The 24,376-nt window shown below is 32.6% G+C and overlaps 1 protein-coding gene and 1 non-coding gene across 2 annotated transcripts; one reads left to right on the forward strand and one right to left on the reverse strand.

Moving 5' to 3' along the window:
* The first annotated feature begins 272 nt into the window (after positions 1-272).
* On the forward strand, positions 273-1,393 carry LOC143192532 (glyceraldehyde-3-phosphate dehydrogenase 1-like). The gene has a single exon (XM_076397927.1). The coding sequence runs from the start codon at positions 348-350 to the stop codon at positions 1,344-1,346; it is 999 nt and encodes a 332-aa protein (XP_076254042.1). The 5' UTR covers positions 273-347; the 3' UTR covers positions 1,347-1,393.
* A 21,585-nt stretch (positions 1,394-22,978) lies between these two features.
* LOC143194512 (U6 spliceosomal RNA) lies at positions 22,979-23,081 on the reverse strand. Its single transcript, XR_013005352.1, has one exon. It is a non-coding gene; the product is annotated as a U6 spliceosomal RNA (small nuclear RNA).
* Between the last annotated feature and the right edge of the window lie 1,295 nt (positions 23,082-24,376).

A 24,376-nucleotide genomic window follows, 5' to 3' on the forward strand; every position in this document is an offset into this window, starting at 1 on the left:
AATATCCTATCTGATCCAGAAACCTGTAATACCGACCGCCGTTAGTTGGGCAACGATTCCAAAGAGGGCACCAGAGAACATTTTTGTTTAATTTTCTGTTAGAACTTTGTATTTGTCTTTGGTATAAATGTGACTCTCAAAATATATTTTACCTATTTCAGCATTGCAAACAATGATATTTGAATAGTTAATTATTACTTATAATGTTAAAATTATTGAAATTAGTGAGTGTTTCTTATATCGTATAGTCGACTGATTAAGGTAATCTGCAAGGTAAAAACTGGTTTTAGTTCTTCTGTCAAAATATTGTCAAAACTTATCACAATTTTATCGTTTGAGACTAAAATATGGCCAAAATTGGTATCAATGGCTTCGGTCGAATTGGCAGATTGGTTCTTAGAATATCATTGGAGAAAGGAGTGAGTGTTGTTGGAGTCAACGATCCATTCCTCGATCCGAATTACATGGTGTACCTCTTCAAATATGACTCGACCCATGGTAAATTTAAAGGCTGTCTGTCTACCGATGGAAAGTGTTTGATAGTTAACGGAAACAAAATCGAAGTGTTTACCGAGAAGGATCCTAAATGTATACCGTGGGGCAGAGTTGGAGCCGATTACGTCATAGAATGTACCGGAGCCTTCACCACCGTCGAGAAGGCGTCTCAGCATCTGGAGGGTGGCGCGAAGAAAGTTATCATATCAGCCCCGTCAGCTGACGCTCCAACTTACGTGGTTGGTGTGAATCTGGATAAATATACTCCATCAGATAACGTTTTATCTAACGCTTCCTGTACAACCAATTGCTTGGCTCCATTAGCCAAAGTCATTCATGATAATTTCGAGATCGTCGAGGGCTTGATGACTACCGTTCACGCCGTCACCGCCACTCAGAAGACCGTGGATGGACCTTCGGGAAAGAATTGGAGAGATGGACGTGGTGCCGCGCAGAACATAATCCCGGCAGCCACAGGTGCCGCTAAGGCTGTTACCAAGGTCATTCCGGACTTGAAAGGAAAGCTAACGGGAATGGCTTTCAGGGTACCCGTTCCCAATGTCTCCGTTGTGGATCTGACCTGTCGTTTGGGAAAATCGGCTACCATGGATGATATCAAGGCGAAGATCAAGGAAGCTTCGGTGGGAAGTATGAAGGGTATTATTGGCTACACTGACGAACAAGTCGTTTCTACTGACATGAACGGCGATACGAGAAGCTGCATCTTTGATGCTGGAGCTGGGATATCTCTGAATGATAATTTTGTGAAGTTAATAGCATGGTACGATAACGAATATGGATATTCCAACAGAGTTCTTGATTTAGTTAATTATATTCACTCTAAATCTTGAGCGGTGTGTTGCAATCATGCTATATAAAAATAAACTATTTTTTCAAATAGATTTTTTTATTTCTTGGGCCTTGATTCATTAGGCCTTGCATATTCTTATTTTATAATAACATCTTAGAATTATTGCTATTGTTCTATTGCATCAATATACAAACAGATGACGAATGCGGGATAAATAAATCAGCATGTGTTTCTCAAATTAAAATTAAATTAGATAACTTAAGCTAAAGTTAAGGTTAAACACTTAGTTCGCGTCAATGTCTTGATTTCCTGATTATTGTCCAGTAGCCGTATTGTCGCTACGTTTCTGTGACTTATTAAACATTTTTCATGTTTTAAGGGGACATATGGATAAAATCGTAAATTCATCGGATTTCGATGTCGTCGCGTAGTTTTTAGTTGGTTACAAATTGATAATAATTGGTAATTAATCAGAGAACATTGTTTTAGTATATTTGGATGGTAAGTTGGATTGAGGTTTTAGTGCAACCCCATATTTCAACTGCATAAGTCCAAATTGGCTTTATAATAGGTTGAAAAAATAATCTCTTTGATTTTAGGCCAAGTTGGAAGCATCCTAGTCGAAGACCACTACATTTCTTTGTTTTGAGTTTGATTTGCTCTTTTTTGGTTTAACGTTATGTATTTATATTGTGGAATTTTTTATTGACCGGTCAATAGTGATAGCTTGTGGCTACTAATATGTTAATGTCACTTAGGATACCAATTTTGGCTGGCTGGACCTTCTCTGGAGTGACAAGTTGGACCGGGTTATGTGGGACTGCCTCTGGGCTTACCAATACACTAAACCGAAACCGCCTCACAGTTGACCTCTGTGGGTCGCTACTGCTAATGCATTAAATTTGGGTATATGGCACCCGTTGATCGGGCAGCCGTTATTGGGCACGGGTACCCGGCGATTCTATTGATTCGCGAACTTGAGTTAACACACGACTGGGTACTGTTGTATGGGGGCAAAAGTTATGACTGTAGCGACGGATGAGGTCGTTTCAGCCTGGAAAAGGGGGAGAGCTTAGCGGTGACGCGGTGCTAAGCTCCCAGCATAGCTGAGCTGAGTTGTTGTTTGTGGAATGATTGATATATGAAGTGCTTGATTTCTGGAGTGTCAGTTTCCCCATGAATTTGGAAAAATTTTGGAAAATTTGAAAACGTTTAACCTGGTTGGGTGTAACAAACTTGAAGTAGACATTAGATCCGTAGAGTAGTACGGACCGAATTAACATCTTGTAAAATAAGCATTTGATGGAGATGGGAAGTCTGCTAGAAGGGCAGATCAGAGAAGATAGAAGGTTTGCTTTCCCCGAATCTTCCTGGATTTGGGAATGATAACCGAACCGTCTGTCGAAGTGGAGACCTAGGTACGTGACGTTATCCATCCATGGAGTTATTGCGGTGTCGATCTTAAGTTGTGAGAAGCATATGGAACAACTATATGAAGTTAGCCAGTTAACAATTCATTTACAAAAAGTTGCTGTTTATCTAGTAGCAATTCTTTGATTTGCTCAAAGTTAATGAAATTCATTCGGATCTATTCGGCAGTATCATTAAATATTGAAACACTTGGATACGCTTCATACTGAGAAGCCATTATGGTAGTGGCATACAAGGGCTGTTTAAAAAAGATTAATAAAAACATTTCAATAAGAATTTACTTTTAGTACTAACCTTCAAAAGAAAAATGTGATATTCTACTTAAAGTTTGTAATTTATTGTGTTAAGAGTGACACTAGTTTTGTCATTTTCAAAACAATGGATCAAAAACAATTTCGTGTTTTAACTTTACACTGCTTCTTAATGGGAAAAATATAAAATACCGCTCCAACAGAAACAACAATAAAACGTTGGGTTGCTGACTTTAAATGTGGTTGTTGATGCAGAAAGCAGTGGACGTCCAAATGAGGTGGTAACATCAGAGAACATCAACAACATCTTTTTTCATGATCGAAAAGTGAAGTTGCGTGAGCTAGTAAATATATCAAAAGAACGTGTTAGTTTTATATTGAATGAGCATTTGACTACGAGAAAGTTCTGTTCAAAGTGAGTGCCGCGTTTGCTCACTGTTGACCAAACACTAAAACCTGTTGATGATTCTGGCCATATTTAAACGTAACAAACAAAATTTTTTCCGTCGATATGCGACAATGAACAAAATATGGATCCACCATTTCATTCTTGAATCAAAATTACTGTCATCTGAGTGAACAGCAACTGGCGACAGGTCTATATTGAGGAAATAGATAAATCGTTCTTCAAAAGTGGTACTGAAATGTTAGAGCGGCGCTGGAGGAATGATTGTGTGACTCTTGATGGAGATATACGTTGATGAATAAAGCCAATTTTGAACAAAAAAAACATGTTTTCTTTAGTACGCCCGGGACTTTTCAGCCCATCTAAGAAGCAGCAAGAATTTTATGTGTGAATATACCGATATAGTTTAGTATATAATAGCTGCAACATTTGTCAATCTGGTCAATTTAGTACTCCAGTACTCTAGGACTTACACAGTGTTGTTTATAGAAACCACCATACCATATTCATCAAGATAATTGACATTTGTTCTATGATTTTATATGTTTTGTATTTTATCTGTTTGGTTTAGCCTATACTTGTCCAAGATTCTGTTTGGTGTGTTGGATGTATGCTCTGTTGATTGTACACATATATAAATTTCTTCCCAGTGAGCATTATTTTGATATCTGAGGACAGAAAATAATCGCTGGGGTCCAGATATGGAGAATACCGCAGATGAAGAAACAATTCGAAGCCTAATTCATGGATTTTTGCCATCGTTTTCACTGACTTGTAACACGGTGCATTGTCTTGGTGAAGTAGCACTCTTTTTCTTCAAATGTGACCGTTTTTTGACGATTTCGTCTTTCAAACGGTCGAATAACGCTATGTAATAGTCGCTGTTGATGGTCCTTCTTTTGTCAAGATAGTCAATGAAAATTATTCCATGTGCATCCCAAAATACAGACGCCATAACCTAACCGACTGTTGCGTTCCACGCTTTGGAGCGGGTCCATCGTGTGTAGTCCACTCGGATAACTATCGATTGTCATATATCGACGCAGAAACTCGGGTTTATTACGCTTGATTATTTTCAAACACTGCTCCGAATCATCAACTAGTCGTTGTTTTTGGTCAAAAGTGAGTTCGAGCGGCTCTCACCTTAGAGTATCTGCTATTTCATTGAATTTTAATTTACATTTTAATTTTAAATGTTTTCGTCGATAACAACCTCTTTTAGACGTCTACTGTATTTTCCTTCAACTGTATTTTTTCCCTTCAAAAAGCAATATTTTATCAACACGCGTAATTCCTTTTTTTATTTTTTCACAATAACAAAATTTCCTTCACTCAAAATGCTATAATTCACAAACTAATGATCCGACAGCTGTCAAATTTATAAAAAAGATTGAGGGTTCGGGTTAACTAAACAACATATGGATTTAATTCTAGTAGCTTCATCTGTGTGTTAGTCCGGGGACTTTTCAGTTGACCTCTTACTACCCCTCCCGTTGTATTCTCTAGGAATGCTTCTTGACATTGATAAATGTAACACATTTGGATGATATTTGATTTAGAAAATGAAATCAGATTAAACAATAAATATTTTGATATAAATATTTCTCTATGAATTCTCACTGAACATTTGCGTTCATATTTCATTGAACTGTACATTATTTCATTAACAACTTTAAAATGACAATATTAATTTCGAATTATTACATTAGAATACCCTAGTTAGTTCGAATAATTTTTTTTTGCGTTTGTGTATGTTAATGCTTCACGTCTGTTTTATTCTGACGCGTTTAAAATGAAAACTGTTAAATTGCATAAATTCATCTGAAAATACATTTCGATTACCGATATAAACAAACGTTGAAATAAGCTCGAAAACATTTTCACTCTTTTAAATATAATTATCAGCGTCCATAATGGACAATCTCATTAAATAAAATTACAAGCGTGTTAGTGAAATTAGCTTTGAAATAGTCTAGCACTTTTTAATAGTTTTATTTGCGTATTTATGTTAAACTGTGTATGTTATCTGTATAGTGAATATACATAATAATCGACAATTTAAATTAGTTACTTTTGAGTTTGTTAGCGTTTTAAACTATGTTTGTATAAAATACGTTTCCATTTATAATAACAATAATTTAGTATTCGATGTGAAAGAACGGGACCTTATATTTTGTAGAATGAGATGAGATTACAGTGGTTTGGAGAGGTTTGTCGAACAAAAGCTGAAATATTTTCTTATACAATTTAATGACTAAATCGATTTTTTTGATAGAAGTCTTTGCATTGCAATGAGCAGTTTCAAAAATGACATTGATCAATGTTATACAGGGTGATTTGACACTAGGGGATTAATTTTTAAGAGGGGACTAATAATATCCGAGGTCAGAATAGTTGAGGCTGTTCAACAGTGGCGAGACTTGGTCTATGATGCTTAATATAATCCTGCTTTCTGCAATCCGTTTGGCACCATACTATATATATTTTAACTACTACCAACTGATCATTTTGAAGTTGGTACGAACAACAAATTAGATTTGTTTTGTTCGTAATTTAATTTTTTGTATATGTGACAATATTATATTGTTATTTTTGTATTGTTTGGGCTTGGTATCGACCTCAAACTAATGTAGTAATGTAAGTTAAGATAGTAATTATAATGGTAAGAATAATATTGTAAATAGATAAATAGGTTTAGGTAGTTATTAAGCTAATTGTGTGTATATAGTAGAATATAAAATACGTGTAGTAGGTAGGTTAAATTGGGTTTTTGTTTATTTTTATTTAGTTAATACAACGATTATAATGTACATATTTTATTTTAAAACTTTTTTTGTGTTAAAAACCGAAATATGATTATTTTTTACGTTTTAGAGATTTTCTTATTTATGTATTGATGTCGGTCCAATTTTTTGTTACAAATATTTTATTTTTCTCTTTTTAGTGTTATATATTTAGTCAATAAATTACGCAATTATTTTATTAAGTATTACAATGGGTAGGTGAAATAAAGGTGCGCATGAGAAAAAATAGGAATAAAGAAACAATAATTGAAATTAAGGCAGGCGACATCCGTGTAATACCGCAGAAGCCTTCAATATTTTTACATATTTTAATAATTTTTAATTTTTTTTTTCAATTATTAAAAATAATCAAAATTAGACAATTTAGAGAAACAAAGCCTTAGGTCTTATTTGTACTGTTTCCACGTTGGTGTGATTTAGTAAACCTTAATTTAGGGAACTTAGTTAATATTTTAATGCGAAATCTTGGATAAATTTGTAAATCCATTTGATTTCGAGGTCATCGTGTAGCATCGGAAATTAATGAACTTTTGGCAGCGTTGAATCACTAGTCGGTTTGATGTTTTAGTGCAATCCCTTGTTTACACCCCATAAGCCCACAACAAATAGGCTTTATAATAGACGAATCTCTTTGATCTTAGGTCAGTTGGGGGTATCTTCATACCAATTATTATAGTTCTTTGGTTTTGAGCCTCATCTACTCTGCTTTTTGTCTAATGTGATATAATAGAATAATAATATTTTACGAAAAATTTCGTGTCAGTAATATAGTGAAATTACTGGAACTTCTACAACACTTTAATATGGAATTGCGATATGTGAAAGGAACAATATGAAACATGTTTTTACTATCAGTTAAAAAACAAATTTACTAATGACATCAAATATTGAATCATCAAGCGACAATCAACGCATCCTCTTCAATCTGATTAATAGGAAAAGCCAGGTCGGATGTATTTATCTACACCCAAATAGTATGAAGTTCATTGTTTACATTGGCGTGGAGGGATGCCGTCGACTTCTCCCCACAAAAGGGGGTCTCTTTCGGACAGTACAAAAGAAACAAACAGCAGCAACAAGCTTTAGAAAAATAGTTTCTTTAAATAATGAAACATTAGTAATTAATAAACTAATTATTAGCAATGTAATGTTAGTAAACGTTATATTTTGTTGCTAAAGAATTTTCTTGATGTTTTTTTTGTGTTTTGTAATTTTCTTCTATCAAACAAACATTTTTCATGATTTTTTGCTGCCCTCTGCCTTCTTTTGCATATGGAGGTTTTATACTCTTGATTCAGGATCAGAGTAGGTCATGATCATTACGATATTTGGTTATATTTTTATATTGACTAAAGTGACAGTCATATCGAGATGGCGATTAGCAATCCATCACATTCTTTTTAAAATGCCCTCTCTGTATGTCTCCATATGCATACATGAATGTGTATTTATTTCCTTGCTAGTACATTTTTTTATTATTTAATTAATACATTGTTACTAGTCGTTTCCGTCTAATCTACAATTTGTCTTTATGATAACTTAAAACTAGACATATAACTAGGAGGACCTATCGGCCCTATCTCAGTCTCTGGTGAAATAATGTTTATACATGTCACTGCTGTATTTTTTATTATAAGCACCTCATTACCCAACACTACACAAGATCAGATGGTTTGATTCTTTTGAGTCTGTGTCCTGTTCTGGTGGTATCCAAAAGCTGCAATACTTCAATATTCTCATGAGAATGGAGTCTGTCCTCATGCCCCCTTGTAATTCTCTTAATTTCTTGACTTACTGAGAGGGTATCTGAAGGTCTCGATGTAGCTAGTTAGTCCTGTAGTATTTGCAGTAATTCTTCTGTTATTAAATCGTAGCCTGGCCTCAGGTTTAATAACTTTGGTTAGCTCTTTCGGCGTGACTAATTCAATCATCGAATTTTCAGCTTCTATGTCCGGCTTTGCCAGTAAATGAATGAATTTATTGAAATGCAAAACATCAGCTTAAATTTGCTTTCAAATACTTAATACTTATTTTGCCTATGTTTAATTGACGATTCTTTAAAATCAGATGGCGTGTTATTGTAATGATTTTTGGCGTTGATGAGGTTTTTGGATATGATCACGTTTGTCGTTTCAAAAATTGTAAGCCACTGTAAAAGACTCCAAGGTGCATGTTGATTGGCCAGAGCGCGCATGCACATTTATTCTAATACACAGCTACGATTTGTAGTTTACGAGAGTTGTGTAATTTTTTGGTTAATTGTATATTTACAAAATTTTGTTGACATTATGTAATTATTTAACAGAGGAAGTTAGCTGCAGACAATACGAAAATAAGTATATCAGGTATTAATTATTAGTAAAATATTATACATTTGTAACGATAATATTATAGATTGCTATGGAACACAGAGATATTTATGTCAAATAATATGAAAACAATATTAGCTTGAAGATTAAAGTAAAGAAAACAATTAAAAATGGTCATATTTGTATACTTTATACCTATTGTTTTCTGATTTTGCAGGTATTTCAAAATATTAACAAAAAGTATATGTTTAAAATAAATATCATGCAATAGAAATCATGAAATAAACTGATAACATTTCGGTTATATTATTCTCCGGAATAGAATACATTTTTCAGCAATAAATGGAATAAAACAAATAAAAAAATAATAAGTATGATATACACATAAACAATACAAATAAAATATTTATTTTGAGTACACCGTTTCTATCGTTATATCCTCATATTCTACTTCAAATTTGACTGAATGCTGTAACACTCTGTCATATGTGATTCTTTTAATGAGAAATCCTTCAAGAAAGAGCGTAACTGTCATGAAGGCTTATTAATAATATTGTTATATAGGTAAAATTCACCCGTACAATTGGCAAAAGTAATTTACGATTTTTAAATTGAATTAATTTTAAAGGTATTCTCGTGATGAACGGTTTGGCCCCGTTTCCTTTACCTTTTCCACTTTAACAACATTTAATATTTATATTTGGCGTGGCCGTACGTGAAAACAGGGAAAAGCAGTTTAATAACGTAAATTCTAAATATCCCGGTGACAAGTAGCAAAGGTCCTGTATCGCGCATTCAACCTCCGTCGTCGTTTCTCCGGCATGCGACATTTTCCCGTCCGAAGGGGTCTGTGGGAACAATAGGCCAGCTGGTCGGGCCAGAGGCGTAGGTAGCGGATACTCCGGCTCGTCTTACGAAATATTATATGCATATTTTACAGGAAATCAATTATCATTATATTCTCATTTACATATCATAATTTTTCTGTCTCGTAATAAACTCAAGATTTCTTTTCTTTAGTAATACCAACATTACATTAATTATATTGGATAAGTTACTACTAATAGTTACTACTAGTAGGTAAATAATAAATAATAATAAATAGACGCAAGAATAAATAAGCAAGACGAGTGCGAGAGAACATATCAATATGTATTCCTCAATTATAAAATTATAATAACTTATAGCAATAGTTTACACTAAAGTTATAGAGTTTATTTAAGTTCGTATGATTTGGTTCTCTTCCGTCTCCTGACATCCTGCGCGCTGTCCAGCAGTTGTATTGCTTCCACGTTAGTATGATTTAGTAATCTTCTTGGCGAAATCTTGGATAACTTCGCAAATCCATTTGATTTCCAGGTCATTGTGCAGTTCTTCGTTGGTTACGTTGCGATAGGCATTGGTAATCAATCGAAGAATCTTGCTTTGACAGCCTTGCTATGACTAGTTGATTTGAATTTTTAGTGCAACCCCATATTTGCACCTCATAGGTACAAATTGGCTTTATAATTGTATTATAGATCAATCTCTTTGATTTTACATCAAGTTGAGAGTATCTTTCGGCTAACCAGTATAGTTGTTTTATTTTGGTTTGGTTCTAATGTGTTTTGCTTTTTATCTAACGTGATGTTAATTATATATTGAAAAATAAAAAAAACTCTCGGATTGCCTTTTGGTAGTATTAGAAGTTGGTTCTTGTATGTGATTCTTTTATGAGATTTTTAAACCTGTAAAATATTGGGAATCATAGTTTTACAGCACTAAATATAAAATAAGTTGGATGTTGTGGAATCTATTATATTCCTATAACTAAAAAATAAACGATTTTGGAATAAAACTTCTCTTTTCAAAGTTTTCGATTCTGAGAAGCGGTTTTAGAAAAACGACGATTAATTTAACAGAGCTAAATCAGATGAATAGGGCGGTTGCGGTAGGTTATTAGATTTTTATGAAAAAGTGGTCAATTATTGCCCAATAATTGTGACATCTTAACTTAAATGAATTGAATTAAAGTCAGTAGTAGCAGTTATACACTTTATAAAAGTTCCTGTGCTTGGTTTGCTTCAATCATCTGATATCCTGCGCGCTTTCCAGTAGCTGTACTGTATTGCTTTTACGTTATTGTGATTTAGTAATCTTATTTCATGTTTTAAGGTGAAATCTTTGAAAAATTCGTACATTTTGAGGTCATCGTGCAGTTATTCGTTGGTTACTTAGCGATAAGCAATGATATTTCATAGAAGAGCTTTGTTTTGGCAGCATTTAATTACTGGTTTGTTTAATATTTTTGATCGTTGACAACTCATAAGCCCAAATAGATTATAGAATTGACTGATAACCCAATCTTCTTGATCCGGGGTCAAGTTGGAAGAATTTTCCGACTATGCAGTACAGTATTTTGATTTGGTATCTGAATCTGATTTGCCTTTGAGTCATTTTGTCTAACGGACCTCTTTGGATGAATAGCTTTACGCAAATGGTGCATGCCACTAAAATAACATTCCTTGTTTACAATTTAACAGGGTGCTAAAAATTTATAATTATTTATCAGGACGATTTTCAAATCTTACGATGTGTTAATAATAAATTTGATTCAACTTTATGAGGTTTAGGATGATTCTGATAATATTATGAAACATATTGCGCTAATTGAACTTGTAAATGCATATTTATTCATTTCTTTTGCTAGGAATCAGGAAATTTATTTGAATATTATAAATCAATAACGGCAATTAATTTAAAAATACTGATATATTTTTTTTATTCTGAGATACTAACAACGAAACATTTAACTTAATATATTATGGTTGGAAACTGATGTAGACCATGACATTATTATTAGAACATTTTTTTGTTTTAAACTATTATAATTTCGGTTACTTTGAGTTGTTACCAATAGTTCTTTATTGCATATGAAGATAAAAAGTATAGCATGACGAGTCTGTTCATAAGCTACAGAAAATGTTACCGATACAACACACTGAATTATTAAAATCTTACATTACAGTCCGAATGTTTAGTGTCAAGCAAGTGGAAGCCTACTTTACAATGAAGGAAGCTAAAGTAGGTGTACCACAAGGACGTGCATTGGGACCAATTCTTTATCTACTCCACAAATGTAATATATCATTAATGGGAAATATCACGGTGGTTATACTTGCAGATGATACTGCGATTATTGCTGTCGAAACCGCACTAAAATTATAAAAATTACCGTAAAATTAGGTGGTACAAACACCAATAACAATAAATAATACTATAATTCTTTATAGCAACAATGCTAAATATCTTGGAATATTGAGACAAAACTTCCGAGTAAGGAGCACGAGAAACAAAGGGAAGAACTGGAATTAATATATAAGAAAATGTATTGGTTAATTGGAAGAAAATTACAATTATCATTACATAATAAATTTTTATAATACAAGAAAGTATTGAAAACTATATGGATATACGGAATATAATTATGGGGATGTTACGCGAAAAATAATATAAATACAATAACATACAAGTTGTCCACAACAAAGCTCTAAGAAGTCTTATAACTGCACCCAGGTACTACAGGACTGGTTACGTACATCGAGACATTCAGATACCGACTGTCATTAAGGAAACTGAAAAAAACTGTCACTAAAAAATTCTCATGTCAGTATCGAAGTAATAGAACTCTTGGATAAAACCAGCAGAGAACACAGCCTCAAAAGAATGCATTCAATCAATAATAACTGCCAAACACCATGATTAATACATAAATATTATTATACCAGAGGCTAAAATAGGACCTATGGGTCATCCTAGATATATATACCCAGATTTAAGTTACTGTAAAGACAAATTGTAGGTTAGTTGGCGATAACTAGTGACAATGTAGACAATGTAGATAAATTTCAAAAAATAGATCCTATTAATAAGACTCACAATGTCGAATTGTGGTTTAAATCGTGACGTATCAACATGTCCCTCAGTAAAACTGAATAATCACGTACTAGTAATGCATTTTGATCGAAGTTTGATATGGAAAAAACATATACCGACAAAACGTTTGGGGTTAAACTAAACCACAAGTACTGGCTGATAGGGCGTAAATCTAAATTATCATTAGATAACAAGGTATCGCTGTATAAGTCAATATTTAAACCCATTTGGATTTATAGTATTGAACTGTGGGGTACTACTAACAAATCTAACATAGATATTCTTCAGAGGTTCCAGAATAAAGTGTAGCTAGTCATCGTCGACGCCCCCATATTACGTGTCCAACAAAGGTTCAAACGCAAACTACCATACAAATTAATTAATAGACACATAGAGTGAGATTTAATAATCTCTAGAATAAGTTAGAATAGTTTTTAGAATAAGTTAGAAGAGTATCTAGAATAAATTTTAGATTATAAATTGTACAGCAGATCACTTACTGAAGTAATCTTCTGTATGTAAGGATGTCAATAATACTTATTGGCCACTGGCAGATTGTTGACGTTTTAGGAGATTAATAATAAAAAAAAGCAGAATGACTCAAGATTTTCCTATACCACTGGAAATAACAGAATATTTTAATATAAAAATTAAGCTATATGCTCTGTTTTCATAGTAATTGAATGTATTTTGGTATACGTATACGATGATGTACTATTTTGAGAATCATTATTTAACATTAAATAATAATATTTTTTGTCGACGACACTGCATTTTCGCCTTTCACCGAATAGAGTAGAATCAATATGGGCGCAGTGGCGCGCACTGGCGGAGCTGCCCGGAACTCTTATTGTTACATGACGGTATAATATCGAACGGGGGGGCGATTTCGCCTCAGGCGTAGATCGTACACCGAAAAATACCGCTCGCCAGAGCCGCTCTTCGGCTTTCGATTTTAATAAAACGGCAGAACATGGTCAAAATTTAAAACGTACGCATTCTAACGCGAGCGAGCCGGGCGGACCCATTTTTCATTTCGGCCTGTTTCGCCTTTTTTTCTTCGTTTTCTTCATTTTCCTCGTCTTCTCTTCGGCGCGCGGTGAGCGAAGAGGAGGTGGGGGCCGCGTTGATATCGGAGTGCTTTCACGGACGTGAGGCATTATTGAAAGGGTTCGGAATCTTATTGGAAAAGATCACGAAACTATTTGAATTGATTTTTATTCAGATATTTACTTGTTGTCGGTGCTTTATGATTGAGATATTTCATTGGAAGAATGTTTTGGAGTTACTTATAAATTATTCCGGGGAAAACATCTTTGATTACTCTTGACGTTGTTCCTCAACATTAATTTGCTATTTCAATTTAAGTTATTATTTTTTATTTATATTTTAAAGTCTCCTTTTACCAACTATGGGTTTATCTGGACTGGACCTACAGTTTAACGTGGGCTCCGAGCCACGGTCATCGGCATTAAGCCTACCAGCAAGAATGCCCAGTGACTAACTTAGAGACCATTCCAAGACATCCGGTCTTACCTAGTCTGGTTACTGGCGTGACTGGGATCACTTTCCTTCTCGGATTTTACACTATTGCCCAGGACAATCACAAATATTACACAATCACAAACATATATTAATTACAACCATGCCCCAGCAGGATTAGAACCCGCGATTATCTCAACAGTAGGTGGACAATCCTGTCGCCTTTACACTGCACGAACCAAGCCAGCAATTTAAATTATTATTTGATTTGTTTGTTTTTTTTATTATATTTTCAATCCATTTTATCATAAATTGTTAGTTCGGTTTGCATATTTTGCGAATTATCGTTTTTCAAATAATACTATTAATATTTTTTTAAAGATTTATTTATTACAGTGTTACTAGTCGTCGTCTAACCTATAATTTGGCTTTACATTAACTGAAATCTAGGTATATATCTAGGAAGACCCATCGGCCCTATCTTCTGTTTTTCTATTAAATGCATCTCATTGCACTAGAGTACAAAAGATTGTTTGATACTTTGGAGTATGTGTTCTCGTGTTATTTAAGAGTAGTATTACTTCGATATTGATATATACGTGAACCGCACATGCGCATATTCACTTTCGTTAATGTTTATTTTCCAAGTCTGGGTCCAATTATTAATATTGTCGATTGCCTGATGTAATTTCCGTGTGGCTTTTTCGCTATTATCTTGGACAGCAAGAATCTTCTTGTCATCTGTAAATTTAGCCATCGCGATATTTCCATTTGTGGAATATCATGTCTGTAGAGTAGGTAAAGAACTGGCCCCAATATACTTCCTTGTGCTACACCTGCTTTAGTTTTTTTTATTGTAGAGGAGGCTTCCTCGTGTTTGACTGTACATTTTCTGGTTGTATTGTAAGATATCAATAGCTCAGTGTATTGTTCGGTAATATTTTTTGTAGCTTATGAACAGGGACGTCATGCCATGCCTTATTGAAGGTTTGTGCCACATGCACATGCCAAAAAAGAAGCTGAGCATACTTTTTACCTTCATAGGTTTATTAAATTACATCTGTTATTCTATGTACTTGATCACTCGTAGAATGTTTGTTAACAAACCCAAACTGACTGTTTTTTTTCTCTATTATAGGTTTTATCCTTTTCAACAGGAATTTTTCAAATACCTCGCATATTACTGGCAATAATGAGATATTATTATGGGCTTTTATTTCATTTGGTAATTTTCTAGTCATGCTCCAAGCGTCTGGGACATTTTTTTAGTCGAAATGCTGCATTGATCAAGTTGGTGAGTTTTATAATTGTCTTTCTTGGTAGTTTCTCTGTTATTATGCCATAACCTCGTGATTTGTTTGAATTAATCTTAACGTTGATAATTTTGGTGACTTCATTAGGCGTGACTAGTTAACTAATTAACGTGACTATATAACTAGCTCATGCGCTAGATGAAATTTAAATTCGTCGTTACCGTAACATCAGCAATTCCGTCCCGTTGCCTTAATCACTGCGCTAGCAAACCAGCTAATTAATTGTATCTTTAACTAGCTAAACCGATCTATGTTTCGTTGAAGCTCAGTCGAATATACATACATTTACCATCTAGGAATACGTACAACTAAATTATTCGAAGCACAACAAATTAATTGAATACTGTAATTTGTATGTCACGTTAGACAAGAAGCAAAGCAGGTTAGCCCAAAATCATAAAACTTGGCCTAAAATCAAAGATTAGTGTATCAGTCAATTATAAAGCTTATTTGAACGTATGCGATTTAAATATAGGGTTGCACAAAAACATTAAACCAATTATCAATCCCTATCCATACGTAACCAACGAAGAACTACATTTTACACACGAAATTAAATGAATTTATACTAATTCATCCGAGATTTTACCCCAAATCATGAAATAATGTCATTAAATCACAGTAACTTAGCAGGAATGCAGCTACTGGACAACCCGCAGTAAATCAGAATATTGAAACGAAGCAAACCACATGACCCTGTATAGTGATAAGTTTTTAAACTTAACTTTAACTTAATTAGTTTAATTTAATTTTAATTTGGGAAAGGATTTGGGTTTAGGCTCAGTTATGTTGAATTGGGAAACTGTTTTATTCAAACTTTCTTTCTATAATCACGTTTTTAAGAAGTATTAAGCAAGGTACTGTTATTAAGTAGACGTCGCATACTTATTGAAGAACTTATGTTGTAGTAAATTCTAATTCAATGATAAATTCATCCCTTGGTTATACTGAGGCAATACTTTGAGGGTGAAATATACTGATATATGAGAGAATAATAGACATAGAAAGAATAAGGCAAGGCAAGACAAGATATAAAGATAATAATGAATACTACAATAATAATATATATACTAAATTATTGAAGATTAGCAAGTAATATATCATTTTCAATTTATATAGGAATGTTCGTTCATTTATAGTGGTGCTATAGCTCGAGGGCATTTCCAATATTTCGGTGTACTTAATATTAAATAGGCCATTGTGTAACAATTATGCCAATTATATAAATTTAGATATTAAATGAATATTAACATTATAACTTATTTTAGTTAACTTGTATATTTTATTATAGATTTATGGCGTTGTCTTCATAAACATTCAACGTCAGATATGTTATTTCATCTTGGTTAACTTAAGAGTTATGGCTTTATTTATTTAGTAAGAAAGTAACTGAATTACCTTTTGTACATTTGAATTTCAGTTCAGAAAAGAAAATCGTCTTTTTTGAGAATAATTCTAATTAATTTTAAAAATTATGAATTTTTTTTTGAGAGTATAGAATGTGTGGGAGTGTGTGGGAATTTTTCACGTTTTATTATAATACATGATAACATATTTTTACAAAAAAAATTGAACCGACTTCAAAAAGTAAATATGGAGCTGACTGAAATATAAAAAATAATCAAACTTTGACTTTTAACACAAAAAAAAACGTTTTAAAATAAACTATGTGAGTAATAATCCTTGTAATAACTAAATAAAAATCAGTTTGAACTCAGTACCGAGTCCAAATAGTTATAGTAATTAGAGCTGTTTTGTTCCTTTTTAATTATGTGTTTATGACATGAAATTATATTATTATTTTTAATTTGTTTGAGGACTCGGCACCGATTTATTTAAAAAGTCTTACTATTTTTTGATCACAGACTAAATATTGTCGTCTATTCTAAAAATCTTGATATTAATTCACAGAACTAGCGCATTGTCTATTTTAACTATTTTCTGTAAATTATTAATATTACGAATGATATTTGAGAAACTGGTTCTAATTGATTATGATATATATTAATATTTTACGTCGAAAATCACGGGCTATTTTCTACATAAATACTTTCTAGGTATAGTCTCGCATTTATCCGAACATCATTCAAAAGATCAGTTTAATATATATCTTTCTGACACCTACCGGCATCATTATTGATTAGATAAAATGAGTCGGCATTAACTATCCCATATTCTACGTCTATGAAATATAAGCACCCGTTTCCTGTTATTTCAATGATTCTGAACTGACATTTTTCAGAAATAAAATATTAAGATGGCTCGGGAAGTTTTACAGCCAATGGATGGGTTTTGACATTTTAGGGATGCAAAATTCTTGCTTGATGATTCATGTGTAGGTTGTGCTCTGTACCGGAATATTGCGAATTAATAATGGTGAATATCTTTTATAAATTAAAATTATACTGTGATGCGTTGTGTTTATTTTGTATTACTTTAGAAAATATTTTCCATTGTGGGTTGTAATCGGATAATATCTTATCAAACAATGAATGGGCTAGTATTTTCTCTCTATTTTTCGCAGATTATCGAGATTTTCAAAATCGATTTTTCCTCTTTCCATTTTTAACGGTCTTTCCAATTCTTGGTTTCAAAGTATCAGATGCGGTTAATAGTGGACAGTTTCATTTTCAATTTCGGTTTCCTATCAGTATTATCAATCGAAATTAATAGTTTTAAACCATATAAACCAATATTTAGAAGTTTTTATCGTAGTATTCTGTTCACTCTAATTTTTCAATAGCATTCGAAGACTTTCAACAGCATATTTCTTTGAATTAGGCAGAAAACAAAATGGGGCGCAAAATGTAGGGATGTAATGTGCGGAGATCAATATTGATATGTTGATATATCGGTACTTTAAAAAATAGCGCTACATTCTTTAAATATAACGATATTTTCTGCAATAACCAAAAAATAAATCTATATTTTTTCGGCATCTCTACTGTAAAGCATAATATGACAGAGCTATTTATATTAAAATACAATTAAGGTGCATTTAAGGATTTTAATAATAATATAAATTGTAGCCAGTTCTTATATTGGGAGGGAAACTTTGTTTTTTGATTAAAATAAATATTATATTGTTTTATAATAGATTCCAAAATAAAAGACAACATGTTTTAGGTAATATAATCTGAAAAAAAATACATTTACTGAGAAATGTTGGTATAATATATATGAATTATAACATTTTTCATTATCTCCTACAAATGTTTTCCACATTTCTGGACACGGCAACACCCTGTCGAAACGATGTTTCAGTTCTTGCAATTTACTCAGTGCCTACTACACTCCCCGAACACTAGCTACATTACCTGCAAAAGAATTAATGCCCATTATCTTCTAATACATGTATAACAAATGCACATGCTTGCACAGAATATTCTTTATCGTATACTCTGGACAGCTACAGACATACCTATACCCACAAACCTTACACACTCTACAATAAAACCTTTTACAACCGTTTTCGTATACTTTATTGTAAAATATTTGACTTCAAATTGGCCTAAATTTTGTTGAACTGTATGTGTTAATAATTATGCTCAAAATCCTCTTCCAAATTATCAAAACTGCCAGATCATCTAATGAATCTAATAGTTTTTCAACTAAGACCCTAGCATTCCTTCTTAGTGTATTTGTTTTTAATAAATTGTTCGAAGATTCTAATGCCATATTTGTATTGATTCGAAATATGTATTTGTATAATAACCAATAGACAGAAAAGATATACAAACATGACCATATGTTATTCTCACCTTTACTAAAAATATATCCTTTGTTCCATAACAATCTACAAAATTAGTGATATAAAATGACAATATTTTACTGATAATTCATACCTTACATACTTATTTTCGCATTATCTGCCCTTAATTTTGCCTATGAAATAATTATATTACCTCAACAAAATGGAAATACAAAATTAACCTAAAAAATGACTTCTAACCACAACTTTGGTAAACAACAAGGAGGATATAGAAAAGGACGGTTAGTTGTGAAAACTGTCAGGCTAGATTAGAACATGCGCATATACAGTTCTAGCCAATCAAAACTTGTATAGGCATGGATCTATAAGTTTTTAACTGTCGTCTGTGTACCAGCTAAGCTATGCTGCATCGATTTCAACAAGCGGTCATCAAAGGGGCTATGTCTGGTGAGTGCGCCAGGTGCCGCAGAGCTCCCAATTCGAGCTACAACAGAGTATTCTTTAAAACTCCTCAAAACCTCAAACTCCTTCCTCAAATTAAGGAAGTTAATTTATTTTGAACTCTGTTTGACATCAAAATCATCACTATTAAGTCGTTGAAACTGACAATTGTTTTATATTGAATAAGTCAATAACACTAAGTGGAAAACTGTTCTTTTATCTAGAGGGCCCTAAAAAACATCAAATAAAAGCTTGGTTTGCTAGTTTAATCATTTCTATTATTATGGAATATATCAATATTTTTTAATAATTCGTTGCAGATTCTTCATGCTACAAACAGGAATCCAACAAAAAGAACCCAACAAGTGGTCGGCAAAGATTTTAATTAAGGACTGGCTTGCATAATATAAAGTTTTGAAGATATCATATTAACGAGTGAAGTATTTCAAATTGTTATTTGGTAAATATAAATGAAAATTTTATTGTGGTTTATGTAACTAACTTTTTTAGTAAAAGGTCTGATAAAAGATATACAGTTCAGTTTGTTGAACAATATGGTTACAGAGTGTAACGACCTCCTCCTTATTGGATCTCCATTGGACTGTTTGAATATGTGGAAAGGTTTGTCTACAATAACACCCTTCGGTTTGGACTATCTCCAATATATATACGGAGGAAGAAATTGACAAATAATGAACTAATGTTAGAAATTAACAGTGTAGGAATGTGCGTCGGGTCGGTCGAAATGTGTGACTGCCGCTGCGATTATTTGTCAGAACACTCACTACTATTTTTGGAAGGAATTTGCACGAGAAGTGAAAACACTGGTTGAAGAAATACTGTTTATTTCAATGTTAAATGATACATGTGGTCGACGGGAGAATTGAAAGGATATTAGGTTAGGTAGAGGATGTACGGTAGCGCTGTGGAAGTGGTACTATTACAAGGGGATGGAGAAAAGAAAAGAGAACGAGACTTTTATAGCCTGGAACTGCATGGTACCAATCCACCGGCGTTGCCAACCTTTGTACTTGTTGGTGAATTCGTGGTGGCCTAAAGGGTCGTGGTGGTCGCCACAACAGCTTAGTTATTGATTTGGATAGAATGAAACTTTCTGGATATAGGATTATGATTCAATGCTGACAATACCAAGACAGGGTGATAATTGTAGAAAATCATATCGTACAGTGTGAAAGATTTATGGGCATAAATATGTGTGTAATTGTTCAAAATATATATTAATTTGGTTAAAATGTACGAGGAATATAAAGAAAAAAATGTACACAGATAGTTACAGGAGAAACTGAGGAGAAATATAGTGATATCAAATGATTTAACAAGAAAACTTAAATTAACAGCAAGCGAAGGAAATAAGAACTAAACGTAAAAAGGTAAATAAGTTCTCTAGTGAAAATAAAATACATTACTTCGATGTAAAATTCTTAATTAGGTGGTTTCGAACAGAATTCAATGTAAATATAATAAAATATCTCTAACCTGCAAACTGTTGTGGCTGTTTAATTAATTGTAGTTTAAGTCCTTCGATAATATGTGCATTATATGTACAATAGTGTTATAATAAATTATATTTTTTAACATTTTTGTTTCATTATTTAATTTTTATTAGAATCTTGTTATATGTTAAAGGTAAAAGCTGTTTTGACATCATAAGTTGAGACAACGTGAGTTCACAAGTACGATTATATAAATTTGTATGAATTATAAAAATATGTATGATTCAGCAGTAGTTTTATATATTACGATCTTTCAAAACAAGTATATTTAATTACTAAACTTATTTTAATGTTAATTCGATATCAAACAGGTTTATAAAATAACATTAATGACGACAACACAAGCCGTCGCTTGTTATTTTCGGATCGTGATTGATTTCGCGCTGACACTTCTGGAAAATAAAATATTAGGCATCGTTCCTCGTTCGCCGGGAAGGCTTCAATAGACCGTACCGTTCACGTTCACCTGAGGAATGCGAAGCGTTCGCAGAACCTTTGAAAATCGGCGTGCCTGTCCGGAGTTTTGGGCTTTATAAAATCGCTGAATGGTTGAGAGACGAGAAAAGGACCGGTGCCAGCGTGGTGGAGGGAAGCGGGGGGCGGGGGGCACGCTATGGAGCGAAAGGGACCGTTTATTTCCCTAATTCTCGGAAAGCATTTGGGAGTAAAAAGGTAAAAGTCGAGGTGTGCGCCGAAGGGTTTTTCGCTTTTGCCCGAACAAAAATGGTTCTGTCATCCTAATCAATTAGGGCATTTGGGGAAAAATTCTCTGCGCTAATTAACGTTACGTCTATCTTTTAATTAACCAATAAGTGACTTTTGATTTATTATTTTTATAGTTATTGGGTTATCAGATTTGTGTTATTTTTGGAGTCTGTTGCAAATTGTAATAACAACATATAATATATCAAACAAAGGTCAAACATAAATAATAGAGACGTTAGTGTTATTATAAAAGTGTAAAATGTAACGAAAATAATATTATAGGCCTATGAATTAGTTTTAAAGGTTTATTCTAATTTGAAGATTTATTTTGAAATACCGGTGCCATATATTTTATTTAAAATATTGTCCACCGATAGTCTCTTCTTCTTCTCATCGTTCAGAAAATTTACGGGATCAGTCTCGAAAGAATGATCGATTTCTGAGGCTATCTACGATTTAACCAATTTTTCGGCGTCTTCATAAGAAGCGCTGCTTAAACAAGTCATGATTTATTATGGCGGAACAACTAGGAACATAGGTATGTTTTTACCGGTTTTGCAACCTTTATGCCCGTTTTTCGCAGTGTTCGGCTCAAATCTATCAATTGTAGTTGATAGCGATACTCACTGATAATTTCATAGATTAATTCCTTCAAATATTCGTCTTCAAAATGTTCTGACTGCCAACGGTCTTTGAATTCGGTATCAAAATCATCATGATTCGATGATTCTTGTGTCTTTAAATTGAAGTAAAAAATGTAAAACTTCCCGCAAATGTGAATTACTCGGTATAAATCAATGAACCTTCGATTTAAAGTTGTTTATAAATGTACCAGAAGCAATCATCATTTTTTTATCACTCATTTTTTGTTGTTAAATTCGAAGTGTTCAGAAAATTCATCAGTATGGTCAGGTGTTGAGGCCGAAAATACTTTTCTAGGTTCTCAATAATATTAAAATACTGCCTTTGTAATTGATACAATCTGGACTCAACAGTCAATCAGTGTCATAGTATTCGCAGATTGGGGATAGTGCTATGCTTTACAATGAATTAATATTTACAATTCAATTAACTTTTTTTCTATTGTTTTGTCGTTTTCGACGAATTTAGCGTCATTTTGCGTCTATACAATTGTGCTCTTAGGCTTAGAATAAGACATTCCGTACAAAGGACGTGGATAAACAGAAATGTTTATGTATATAAATAATTGTTTTATGATAAATTAAAGTGAAATATATGACAAACAAAGTGTGTATGGATAAAATTGTTCGTATAGATAAAATGAACGTCAACAGCGAACAGTTAAAGGATACAAAGACAAACGACAATTATTGAGAGTTAAAGGAACGATTCATATAAGTTAAATTTTATGATAATAATCGATCTCACAAAAATGTGGAACACTTCGCGATTTTGCGTGTTATCCTTGCGCAGGGGTCATGCTAATCTTTTCTATTTCCTTTCAATTTTTGTATATGTTACGTACTGTCGCGAGTACTTAAGGACTTTTACTATAGTAGTATAATCTATATTATATTATCTAATATTGTAATTTTATATTTATAAATTAGTAGGGCATAATATTTAAGATGACAATCTGTTATATGGGAATTAAGGCTTGATCTTTGAGTGTTCTCTATTTACGTTGTTCTATGATTTATTAATGTATTCAACTAATACAATAATTTAATAAGTTGGATGTGATTTTTTAGTAGCGTAAATTAATAATTTTTGATTCATTCAGCTATTTACTATGGTCTATGACCATATCTATTTTTTTTGTGGTATTTGAAATGATAAAGCCCAATACCGCTATAGTATATGAATTACTTAAGCAATAAACATTTAAAAAAATAGCCTAATTTAATACATTATGTCATCTTTTCATATTATTGCATTATTATAAAATATTAAAGGAATAAATAAAAATTAACATTTAAATTTTCATAGCTTTTATTAAATTTACATATTTATGCCGTTTTTATCTCATATCTTTTATTGAAATCATACATTTTACCCCTTATAGCTTTACTCAGGACATATTTACGTTTTGGTGTAGGTTGCCAATTTTATTTTGGCTACTGTTCGAATATTTGCGTACGTTATGAATATATTGTTATCTTTTCTCCGTAAATATTTTTTGTTTTAACATATTCTTGACTTCTGATGATGATGTTTTGTAACACAATTTATAATGTCTATGGCTAGTGGCTAAAATTAATCTGAAAATACTGACAAAATTATATTTTATTTAAATATGTAAATATTATTTATTTCGATATATTGTTATAAAGTTTAGAATATTGAACATGTATCAAAAACTGATATCTTTCCACCAAACTAATCTGATAAACTTATTTTTAAAATCAGTGACCCTTTACTAGTAAATATTTGAAATATATCGATATTTTCTTTCTGGTTTCGATATTTATAGTACATATGTAAAAATGAAATCACGGATGTTGAATATGGATAGCTCTTATAATGATATGAATTAGTGTAGATCTACTACAGGGTGGTAAATATGACATAATAAATCAATTGAGAAGTCCCCGACCTACCATAGTAAAACACATTTTTTGGCAAAATTATTTTTTTTTATTCAACATAATTCCCTTCAAGGGTGATAGACTGATTATAGCGACCCTCCAACTTTTCGATACCATTTTTGTAGTACGATTTGTCCTTTGCTTCAAAATAGGATTCAGTTTCGGCGATCGCCTCTTCATTCGACGAAAATTTCTTCCCAGCGAGCATTCTTTTGAGAGCTGAGAACAGGAAATAGTA

This window comes from Rhynchophorus ferrugineus, unplaced genomic scaffold (assembly GCF_030347505.1).
Source record: "Rhynchophorus ferrugineus isolate W39M unplaced genomic scaffold, kcgeb_rfMv2 rfM3, whole genome shotgun sequence".
Classification (NCBI taxonomy): domain Eukaryota; kingdom Metazoa; phylum Arthropoda; class Insecta; order Coleoptera; family Curculionidae; genus Rhynchophorus; species Rhynchophorus ferrugineus.

Bases quoted from the DNA above. Each gene is read 5' to 3' on its own strand.
- LOC143192532 (XM_076397927.1), top strand. From the start codon at position 348: ATGGCCAAAATTGGTATCAATGGCTTCGGTCGAATTGGCAGATTGGTT.